Source organism: Lynx rufus, unplaced genomic scaffold (assembly GCF_022079265.1).
Source record: "Lynx rufus isolate CCGP_SWC_20201006 ecotype Redwood Valley unplaced genomic scaffold, mLynRuf1.p SCAF_5, whole genome shotgun sequence".
In the NCBI taxonomy this organism is placed as follows: domain Eukaryota; kingdom Metazoa; phylum Chordata; class Mammalia; order Carnivora; family Felidae; genus Lynx; species Lynx rufus.
Genome location: NW_025814867.1, coordinates 74,769,304 through 74,781,693, shown reverse-complemented (window position 1 = coordinate 74,781,693; position 12,390 = coordinate 74,769,304). Strand labels below are relative to the sequence as shown.

At 37.7% G+C, this 12,390-nt stretch overlaps 1 protein-coding gene across 1 annotated transcript in view; it reads left to right on the top strand.

Annotated features, from left to right (window-relative positions):
* LAMP3 (lysosomal associated membrane protein 3) overlaps nt 1-10,833 on the top strand; it is a 36,780-nt gene extending 25,947 nt beyond the window's left edge. The window contains exon 6 of the mRNA XM_047100148.1: nt 10,295-10,833. Within this exon, the coding sequence (XP_046956104.1) occupies nt 10,295-10,428 (134 nt within the window). The 3' untranslated portion in view covers nt 10,429-10,833. The remainder of the gene's footprint in view (nt 1-10,294) is intronic.
* The last annotated feature ends 1,557 nt before the right edge of the window (nt 10,834-12,390 follow it).

The following is a 12,390-nucleotide window of genomic DNA, read 5'->3' as shown; positions in this document are numbered from 1 at the left end:
AGAGCATGAACGGGGGAGGGGCAGAGAGAGAGGGAGACACAGAATCGGAAACAGGCTCCAGGCTCTGAGCCATCAGCCCAGAGCCTGACGCGGGGCTCGAACTCCCGGACCGGGAGATCGTGACCTGGCTGAAGTCGGACGCTTAACCAACTGCGCCACCCAGGCGCCCCTATACACTATTATTTTTAAAAAGACATTCTATGCTATTATAATGTGTTATTAGTAAAAAAAAAAAAACAACCTAGATAGCTTCCCAACATTTCATTTTTTTTAAATGTTTATTTTTTGAGAGAGAGTGTGCGAAACACAGAAGGTGCAGGGGTGGGGGGCAGGTGGCAGAGGATCCAAAGTGGGCTCTGCACTGACAGCACGGAGCACAATGTGGGGCTCGAACTCATGAACCTTGAGATCATGACCTGAGGGGAAGTCGGATGCTCAACTGATGGAGACACTCAAGTGTCCCCCAACATTTCATTTTTTAAAAATAGAAAGCACATATCAAAGATCTTGCCAAACGAAAGAGGATCCAAATTCTTCACCTTCATTTGTTGTCTGCCTTCTTAATGCTTTTTTTCTCTGCTTTATTTTCTTTGATTTTAGTCTATACTTGTACATTTGTTAATTTGGGCCACAGTAGGGAGGGGATGCAGGCTAAGCATCAAAAATGATCAGGAATGGCAAGCAGAACAGGTAGATCTACGCCAGATTATCACCCACTTTTCCTTTTAAGCAAAGTTTTACCAAGAAAATCATAAACCAGGAGGTTCCTGACTGGATGGGGAAGAAAAATTCTATCAAATATGGCTTGGAATGTTACTTGTGCTTTTCTATTACATTGTTTAAATGGGAGAATTGAGGTTTTCATTTCAGAGACAAGGGGGAGGAATGGGCTTCTGGATGTTTTCAACTGCTTTTCCTAACAGGAAGGTTTGTTTTTCTGTATTTGCCAGAGGTGCCATTCATTGTTTTGAACAGGAAGTGTATGAAAGTTGGCAACAGCTGTATAACCACTGCTTATCTAGGGCATGTACTGGCTTTCCCTGGAAGGATTTTAGCTGTCTCCACTTTCTCAGAAGTGAGGGTGGGGAGGGCAGAGGTTCAAGAGAGCTTCAAGAGCCCCTGACGACGTTCACAGTGTCAGGACATTCCTGTTTCCTTCTTATAACAGTTGATGTTGATGAAAATCTGGGATGGGAGGACCTGGTGTTTCCCAAAGTAACTGTTTTACCAGCGAGGGCTTGCCTTTGGAGAGATGCTCTCTCTCTCCATCTCCAGCAGGTCCTTCCAGCCGGTCCCTCCAGCCGGTCCCTCCAGCAGGTATCAACAAGTACCCCGTTCCTGACTCCCGTACTTGAAAGGTTCTATACTGCAGAGCACAAGCTGCTTATTCACCATGCTCCTCAGCATCCTGTAGAATGACTAAAGGAATGTTCCTCTTCTAGTGTGTGGACATTTCCCCCAAAGCACACGGGAAAAAAGCGGAATTAAAATCAAGGAGAGGGGGATAAGGCAGTTCACTTAAGTTCACTTTTCCTTTCTACCATCTTCGGTGAGTTCTTTAGAGTGGCTGCTGCTTAGAGTCCTGTTGTGTACCCCCTCACACACACCCGCCGATTATCTTTTAATTTACTGTGAATTAACATTCTAGTAAGCAAAAAAAGCAAAGCTGTCCTTTGAAAGACTGGTAAATAAAGCCCGGATGCGTTCCGGCCTCTCAGTTCTGCCCACTTTCTGCGTGAGTTCCGGGGAGGGTCTCGGATTGAGAATGCGGCCCGCTACCTGTTGGAAAGTGGCTCTCTGTCCGCCCCTGGATCCTTCTGGAGCTGCCTCCGAGTCTCCCTATTGCGGCTGCAGGTCCAGGGGCCCGAGGCTTCCTGCAGAGCGCTGCTTGTCGCTTTCTGGCGTCGGGGCAGGAGGCTGCTACGCGCACCCCGGGAAGCCCTGCCCAGGAGGCTGGGGTGGGGGTGGGGGTGGGGTGCCGGGGCTGGCAGGCGCTTGACCCTTGCCTTTAGTGAGTGTACCTGCTGCTTGCCTGTCCGGCGAGTTTCAACTCCATTTTCTCTTCTGCTGAGGATAGGGCATCCTGAATTCGCCCCTCCCTCTGCAACCCATCTAGAGATAATACCCACCTGGAAATAACCATCCATTGTTCATATTGATGTATTTACCTCTCATGAGTATTGTTTTGCTAACTGGAAGCATACAGAGTACACAATTTGAAATCCTTTGTTACCTGTGCATCATAAGCATTTCTCTATGCTATTAAACTTGCAAAGTGTCATTATTATGGCTGCTATCATGAATATGCTATCAACATTATATAATAATTTACTTAATTATTATGTTTAGAATTGTTATTGTTTTTAGGTTTTCCACAAATATGTGATTAAAGAATTACATACGAATTATAAAACAGACAAGACGTTGATTAACAAATGTGTAGAAATGTCTGCCCAATTTTGGTTTTGCCCCATACAGTAAATTGGTTAAAATGGTTATAATTTATTCTGCAGTACTGATTCTTAATTTTTAAGAAAAAAATGGAAGCAAAAGATACATGTAGGTGATTTAAAATTTGAATACTTAAACAAGTATTTAAATTAAATTCTGTTAAATTTTTAAATTTGTTAATTTAAGTATTACAGAAATACATAAAATGAAAAAGTAGAGTTAAAATAGTGACTAAATTTTCCCCACAGAATTTTCCTTCCTCATTATCTAGTAGATGGGTGGAAGGGAAAAGGGTGTTTAAAAATCACCAGTAGCAGTGGAAATATAAGCTGATGCAATACACTTTGAAAACTGGTGAACAAAAAAGAAACAAGATTCAGAGGAAGAGTTGAGAGCTCAGCAGGACACCTGCTTCCCTAGCACACACACCAAGAAGCCATATGAGAGAAAAAAAAATCCTGTGAACACATACTACCATTCCTAAAACTGGAGAGAAAAAGCCTGGTCATTTTATCTCTTCTCATCTAGGAGTAGTGAAAATGGCTACTGGGAAAAGGAAGCAGGGTAAACACAGAGACTGATAGAAGTGAACTGGGGAACCAACCCCAAATCCCAGGGTACCCCCAGACTATAGCTAATTCCCAAGGTACAGAAAAGAAGAAAGAATCCCAATAGGTAGTTCAATGGGAAACATTAACTGATCTCACAATGGGAAGAAATATCCTAATTTACCCAAATGATGTTAAAGGAAATTCAATGTCATGGATGAAATGCCCAAGCATAAGCAAGATGAAACAAGGTACATGACCACTATGCAAAATTATTGCGGCAAAAGAATGTAAGAATAAGACTAGATTAAAATATGGCTACAGAGTTTTAGTTTGGCAAGATGAAAAATGTTCTGGAAATGGATAGTGGTGATGGTTGCACAAACTGTGAATGTACTTAATGTCACTGAAGTGTACACTTGAAAACAGTTAAGGGACACCTGGGTGGCTCAGTCAGTTAAGCGTCCCACTTTGGCTCAGGTCATGATCTCACGGTTCATGGGTTCAAGCTCCTCGTTAGGCTCTGTGCTCACAATTCAGAGCCTGTAGTCTGCTTTGGATAATGCATCTCCCTCTCGCTCTGCCTTCCCCCCCCCAAAGTAAATAAAACATTAAAAAAACAGTTAATTTTATGTTATGTATATTTTACCACAATTAAAGGAGGGAGAGTTAGAAAGGAATATAGTTGATAAAATACAAAGAAAACGTAACTCAAGAAACAGAAATCCCTGACAGTTGATTTTGCTGAGAATCACTTAATAAGAGTGTGAATTCCATATAACCAGAACTCAGGGGTGAAATGTTATAATGAAAGAGTGAGGTGAATGGGAGAGTTCATTCCTATGAGTGAACAAATTGAGTATCAAAGCAATGCATAGTAACAAATAGTAAGAGGCAGAATAGAGCTGAAAAATGAGTTATCTTCAAGAGAAAAGAACTGAAATAAGCATTTAATGCAGATAAAAAATAAGATCATACCATGATAGGGCAGCTGCTAGGCATGGGAGATATTCAGATTGTCTAAAATAAGGATAATTGGTGCCTCTAAAGTAGAGAGTTCAAAAATAGGAAGAAGATAAATTTGATAGTTTTAGAGATTTTGCTTAAGATAAATGTTTGAAGTTGCAGATTGCAAGAGCACAGTGTAACCCAGGAAAAAATAGACACAGAAAGCTTAACATTGGGCACCTGGGTGGCTCAGTCGTTTGAGTGTCCAACTCTTGATGTCTGCTCAGGTTATGGTCTCACAGTTGGGATTGAGTCCTGCATAGGGCTCTGTGCTAACAGTGAGGAGCCTGCTTGGGATTCTCTCTCTCTCACTCTCTCAGCTCCTTCCCCACTTGTGTGTGCATGCATGTAGAACACACAAGCGCTGCGCTCTCTCTGTCTCTCAAAATAAATATTTTTTTAAAAGAAAGCTTAACATTAAGATACAGCCAAACTAAGCTATAGAACTTTAAAGATAAAGAATTCTTTAGACATACAAATTCTCCCTCTCCATTAAAAAACCAAATCACCTATAACATTTAAAGCCAGCAAACAACATCTACAAAATCCTAAGGGAAAGAAAGTGTGACTCCGAAATATCATTTACTAAGATAATAGGCAGGTATCCTCAAACATGAAATAATTCAAGAGATATAACACCAAGGAGCTTTTCTTAAAGATAGTGTTTGACAATGAAATTTGGTAAGATCAGAGAGAAGCCACATTATAAACAAGAACATAAGCAAATATCTCTCTGGAATAGAGAAGCCACAGTTTTTTAAAAAAAAAGCATTTTATCTATTTAAATAGATAAATGGAAAAAGCATTAAACAACTATGGGTCTGAAAATTTATCATACAGATACATCTTGTATATGAAAACCATGTACATGGTTTTTCATCACAACATTATTTGTAATAGTAAGAGTTTGAAACAAGAGAAGTGTCCATCAGTCTGGAACAGATACATCCCACAACAGAATATAGTTATAAGCAAGAATGAGAACATACATTTTTATGTATGTATAGGAAAGTTACCCAAAATATATTGTTAAGTGAAAAAACATAATGCATAATAGTGAGAAAAGGAGGAAATAAAATATATTTTCATTTTTGCTTATACCTGAAACATTGGAAATGTATATGGAAAACCAGTGGTTAAGACAGGGGTGACAAAAAAGATGAGACAAAGGTGAAAGTGGAACTTCTCAACATACAGCATTTTGTATTATTTTGACTTTGAATCAGGAATGTGTGTTATATATTTGAAACATATTTTTTTAAAACTATTGGAATGATAGTTATCAAATAGAATTGAAATGTTATAAACCAGAACAATGATTTAAAAAATAATATATCTATTCAGGGGCACCTGGGTGGCTCAGTCAGTTAAGCATCTGACTTTGGCTCAGGTCATGATCTCATGGTTGGGGGGGGTGGTGTGCAGGGTCGTGAGATGGAGCCCCTTGTTGGGCTCTGTGCTGACAGCTGGGAACCTGGAGCCTGCTTCCCTCGCTTTCTGCCCCTCCCCCACTTGTGCTCTGTCTTTCTCTCTCTCTCTCTCTCTCTCAAAAATAAACATTAAAATTTTTGTAAAAAAATAATACATTTATTCAAAATTTGAGTTGGGAATAAGAGAGAGAGAAGGGAATCTGTTAGTGCTAATCTTTCAAAACATTATCAATAGATAATGTCTAAATTGGAAACACAGAGTTTAGAAAATGCATACTGTCTCTCACATATTTCATAACCTCTTAATGCACTTCATAATCCTTTAGTGTGTATTTATAGTCTCTTTTTTGAACCTTAAAGAGATCTTTTATGAAACAATACTTCCTGTGATAAAGTTACATTTATTTGAAGTTTGGTAGTTTTCCTAGTTTTGTTTTAGCTTTTTTCTTCTGTGAAATCAATTAAAATAAGCAATTTTGGTAAAATAGCATTTGTATGATCCTATTTTAATAAAAGTATGTGTATATATTTTTCTACCCATGTCCTTATAGTTGTAAAGAAAGATGCCTGAAATTATATTTGTCCATGTTTTCACAAGGATAATTTCTGGGTGGGTGGTTTTCAGGTGATTGGTTTTGTAAGGGTTCCGGGGGAGGCTGGCCCAAAATGTACCACAATGGCATACTGATTATTTTGAGTCGAATCTACTTGGGAAACGGCCAGTGCAAGGACATTCAGACCCTCCTCGGTCACCCTGAAAGCAGGAAATCTCCCATATGAAAGGTACCCTCCCTGTAAAACACACAGTAAAAACACATCCTGTCACCAGAGAGAGGAACGTTAAAGCCAAGAAAGCTATAGAAACAAACCCTGTTACTTTTTATTAATCTGCTATCTCAGCCCAAATTCCGCTTAGAATTCCTTACTAATTGAAGCTCCCAAACATCTGTTCTTTTTATCCTGTCAAATCCTCACAAATGCAGTATCTCTTTGTTTAAATGTATAGAAACTGCCTGCATTGGTCATTTCTTTGGGTATCAATTTCATTACTGATGAATTACTGTGCACATATAATAAAACTTAGGGTTTTTTTCCTCCTTTTAATCTGTAATTCTTAAACCAGCTGGAAGAATCTTGGAGGAAAGAAGAAATTTCTTCCTCTCCTACAGTTTTTATTTTTTTATTTGTGCTTTTCTAAATCATCTTAATTATTTGTAAAGAGAAAAATATCATTTTTTGAAAATTGAATGATGTTTTGTCAGGCATACACATGAGCACACACACACACTCATCTATGTACAGAGGAAGCAATTGCCTTCCACGGTTTGCAGTGATTCATTGAAATGGAAGAATTGTGGTGATCAGATCATTGTTTTCTTTGTGTACTTTTCTGCATTTTATTATTATTATTATTATTATTATTATTATTATTATTATTATTATTTTAGAGAGAGCATGTGCATGCACATGTGAACAGGGGAGGGGCAGAGGGCGAGGGAATCTCAAACAGGCTCCACACTCAGCACCGAGTCTGCTGGGGGGGCTCAAGGAGGCTCCACACTCAGCATGGAGTCTGATGGGGGGCTCAATCTCATGACTCTGGGATCATGACCTGAGCAGAAATCAAGAGTCGGTCGCTCAACCGACTGAGCCACCCAGGTGCCCCACTTTTCTGCATTTTAACAGCATTTAAGCTATGTGATATTAAATACTGTTAAATTATATGGAAAGTGAAGGCTGCTGTCTACTCCCATCCCAGCCCTTCCCCAGCATCTTGTCTATCTTTTCACTTCCGGCATACCTGCAGTTTTTTGGGGGTTCATGCAACGCTCCATGATTTTAGGGAACTTCTCTGTCAGCACACTGAGATCCACCACATTCTTTTTAGTGGCCACAATATCTTCTATTGTATGGATATACCATTTAACATTTTTGATGGATATCTAGATTGCCCATTTTGCTCTCATAAAATGAGATTATTGTAACATATCTTTGTGTACTTACATGAATAGATCTTTATAATACCCTATGGTGGAATTATTTTAGCATATGTGTTTCACATTTTGGTCAATAGGTAGGTGCTTTGCATTTTGTTTTAACATTTTTGTATCTTTTCCTAAATCATTCTAATCAAATTAACTTCTTAATTTGTCAACGTTCTTTTTTATCTAAGAAATACATATTTACTAATATACTAAATAACAAAACTGTGTACTCCAAAAGGGCTTATCATGAAAAGTAACATTTCCCTGCCCTTCCTCTAAGAGACAAAGTACTTTTAACTAATTTTAATAATTTCTTATGGTAACTATCTCAATAATTCTTTTTTTAATTTTTTTAAAGTTTATGTATTATTGAGAAACAGAAAGAGACAGAGCATGAGCATGGGAGGGACAGAGAGAAGGAAGACACAGAATCTGAATCAGGCTCTAGGCTCTGAGCTGTCAGCACAGAGCGTGAAGCAGGGCTTGAACTCACAAATGGCGAGATTTTGACCTGAGCCAAAATTGGACGCTTCATCGACTGAGCCACCCAGACACCCCTCAATAATTCTTTTAAAAAATGTTAAAAAGCTTTTCTATTTCTCAATTTATTAGCTTTAAACTTCTTATTATGGCAGATAAGGATTTCATACTCTTAACAACATCCCTTCTATTGTTATATCACTGTTTTTTGTTAAATCAATAAGGTATATATTATCATCATTATGTAAATATTGTCCACTGCCAAATGAAATAGTATAGGACAAGCACAGGGCATGTCTTGTACAGATTTGTTGAGTCTCTATCGTTCTCTCTCCCTGGTCCCTCCTGATCCTTTTTTGTCTGACCTCAGGTGAGAATTGATCCTTGGTTTGTTTTGATATTGGTTCATGAGACGATCTCATGAATATATTCTCATATCTATTCTTTTTATTTTTCATGATCTTATGATATATTTATTCAAATATTTGAAATTTTCATTAAAATTTTTCTTTGCATTTGTCTTAAACTAAGATGATATGACGTTTTACCTTACAAACCCTTGCCCTCACCTTGTTCTTCTTCATCCCGTTCTCCCCTTAGCCATCTATAGGCCATTACTTTTATTGGTTTATCATGCATTTATCCTTCCAGATCTTCTTTAAGTAAATGCAAGAAATATATCTTCATTTCCTCTTTACTTACATAAAACATTGTAGTACTATATGCATTTTTCTCTGCGTTACTTTTTTCCCCTTAACATGTGCTGGAGATTTTTCTTCTTTACTTTTTTTTATTTGAGTACAGCTGACACACGGTGTTACATTAGTTTCAGGTGGACAAAGTAGTGATTCAACTTCCCTATAGGTTATTATGTTCACCACAAGTGTAGCTACACCTGTCACCATGCACCGCTATTATAATATCATTGACTATATTCCCTATGCTGTACCTTTCATCCCTGTGACTTATTCGTTCCATAACTGGAAGCCTGTGTCTCCTACTCCTCTTCACTCATTTTACCCATTCCCTACTCCCCTTTCCTCCCCGTCAGTTTTTTTTTAATGTATTTATAGACCTGATTCTGCTTTTTGTTTGTTTATTCTTGTGTTTTCGTTTTTTAGATTCCACATATGTGTGGAAATGATATGGTATTTGTCTTCCTCAATCTGACTTATTTCACTGAGCATAATACCCTATAGGTCCATCCAGGTTGTTGCAAATGCAAGATCTCATTCTTTTTATGGCTGCATTATACTCGATTGTGCGTATATGTGTGTATATACATACACATATCACATCTTCTTTAACCATTCATCTATTGCCTTTTCTCTATCCTTGAATAAGATATAGTTCTCTATACTTATTTGTATTCAATCGAGTTCCCTTTTATCCTCATGGCTCTCCATCTTTCTCCAGTTGAGACTGACTACATTTTAAACAAACAGAATAAATACTCTCTAATGAAATAAAGAAAAAAATTTTTATTTTCAAAGTTTATTCATTTATTTTGAGACAGAATGTGCATGTGCGCACAAGCGGGGGTGGGAGGGCGGGCGCAGAGAGAGAGAAAGGGAGAGAGAGAAACCTAAGCAGGCTCTGCGCTGACAGCTTGAACCCACGAACCATGAGATCATGACCCAAGGGCTTGAACCCATGAACCACGAGATCATGACCTGAGCTGAAACCAAGAGTCGGATGCCTAACCAACTGAGCCACCCAGGTGCCTCTAAAGAAAAAAGTTTTGACAAATTTACAAATGTTCATTTTTAAGCTCTCATAAATAATTAGAACTTTAAGTGTAGCAAAAAAATATTTTACAAAGTAGATAAACATCACATGTTTTCAAGAGATCAGGTATAATCTAACAACAATCTCTTGTATGTAAGCACATTCTACTTTTCAGAGAACACACCTGGAAGAAAACATGTCTAACGATTATTAAGTATCTATTAATTGCTGGGGGTGCCTAGGTGGCTCAGTCGGTTAGGAGTCAGACTCTTGATCTCAGCTCAATTCCTGATCTCAGGATCCTGAGTTCGAGCCCTGCATTAGACTCCATGTTGGGCATGGAGCCTTTAAAAAAAAAAAAACCTATTAATTGCTGCAAAGATAAGGGTATCTTGTTTAATCCCCCAAGAATCTTATACATTATTTGCTTATTTTATAAATGAGGAAATTGCAAGGTTCAATAACTCATCCAAGTTCACACAGTTAGTGGTGAAATTAAAAGTCAAGCTTGGTGGCATATCAACTATACTTCAATCAAAAAAAAAAAAGTCAAGCTTGGATTTGACTCAAAAGTTCATATTCTTCCCACTCTAGTCTGCTTTCTGGTCTGTCCTCACCAAACCTTACCTGCTATGTTGTATTTTTTTCTTTCTCCCTCTCTTAGTTGATGAGTGTTCATCTGACTACACAATTGTGCTTCCTGTGATTGGGGCCATTGTGCTTGGTCTCTGCGCTGTGGGTTTGATTGTCTATGGAATCCGCCAAAGACGTGAATCATCTGGATACCAGAGAATCTAATTGGCTCCCAGAGGAAAAGAAAATAATGGAGTTTAGAGAATTCTTTCATCATTTCCAGAATGTTGGGGGCTTCCCTTAGAGTGAGTCCTTCTGACAATATAAACCACTGTCTTTCACAAAAACTAAGTCATTTCTGATTTAAATTCAAGCAACAAATCAATTTCTACGCATTTTTTGTTTATTTTATGAAAGATATAGTGAGCTGCTTGAGTATTTTCCAGTTTCCTTCAAAATATTTTAACCATTCAAATCAACATTTGAGATATGTTAAATTAATATAATGCATGTAAAGTGGTATATGCTCCCAAATTATAAACTAAAATGTTAATTGTAACTAATGCTACCTGTGCACATTGGAATTTTATTTTATCCTTCATCTTTCCCAATAAAAAAAAATGCCTCTTCTTTGTCTATAAAATGGACTTCCAGAACTTTTCTTATCCATGTTTTATATGATATACATGTCTGATGATCTGCTTGCCTCCTTTCCACTTTAATTTTTTTTAATCATCAAAAATCCCACTATATCACAGTCTGTCTAGGTTTGATGTGGCTCCAACAAGAGGAACAAATCAGCTTATACTTTTAATCTTGATGACTCCTCCTGCAGAATCACTAAAGGCTAAGAATTAGGTGGCTACAGACAACAGAATTAAATAATAATCAAGAAACATAATCCTTAATAGTTGAACACATATATGCCAGACACTTGGCTAAGTTTACATTCCATTTAATCCTCCCAACTTATAGATGAGTAAACTCAAACTTGAGGAAATTGATCACCTCAATGTCACCCAGCTAACAAATGGCAGAGCCAAAATTTGACTGCCAGTTGGTCTGGTGCCAACATCTACGGACTTCACTACATCAACTTGGCTACAAGAACAATGACACTGAATTCTGCCTGAAGCCTCACACCAGCAAGTGCTCCTTTTTTCACAGAGAAAAGGAATTTCTCCAGAATCATAAGAGATAAGGGGACATGAAAGGACTTGATACATAATGAAATAGGAGATCTTTAATAAAGTTCTCTGCCTCCTTGAAGGAGACTAAGGGGCTCTGCAAAACATCAGTTTCTCATTTTTATGGGACTGTGCAGCTGTGGATCTAAAGATAAAGGAATGGAGTAAACATCTCAACTCATTTTTTATTTCTTTGAAAACAGAAATCTAACCTCCAGCCAACTTTTCTTTCTTGAAGGTAGATCCCCCCCTTGTGGTAACTTGCTTCTTCTGCTCTGTTAGAACCACATTTTCTCTTCTAGTACACTTTATTCTGTAGAGCAGCCTGCCAAGAATTGTATTCACTGCTTGTTCTTACAACTAAACAAACGAACTAAGTATACTAACAGAAAAGACCACATACCCCTAGAATTCTTTAGGAAAGGAATAATTTGGGTCACCCCAGAGTACATAATGACTTTCCTGATTTGTTCTCTTATGAGTCAGTAGGCTTGGCAAGGTCCTCAGTTTAGTCTTAATGGAATATGAATTGAATTAGAAGTTTTTGTAATAAAAACTTATTTTGGAGGTTAATTTATGTCTTTCATTTCTGATAACTCAATTTTCATGCTATAAAAACTTTTTACTATGGTAGTGGAGAGTTTTGCTTGAATCAGTAAGTTAAATCATCTTTCTATAATTCGCTTTGTTTTGTTCTCTACTACCACTTTATTACCAGGTAGGAAGACCTATTTGAAAGAATCTGAATTTTTGAGAAGTGAACCATATTAAAATTATAAGTTAAATCTCTCAACTCTTAGACCAGACTAACAGACTGGATTACTGGTTTACTTAAGTGCTGCCACGAATTCATCCATCCATTTATTCACTCATTCAACCAACACTGAATAAGGTCTTTCTAAATACCATATACTCTGTTGTGGATTGAGATAAATAAGAAGTCCTGTCTTAGGTGTATTAGTCCTGTATATCTACTTAACAAGTTAACTCAAAACTTAGC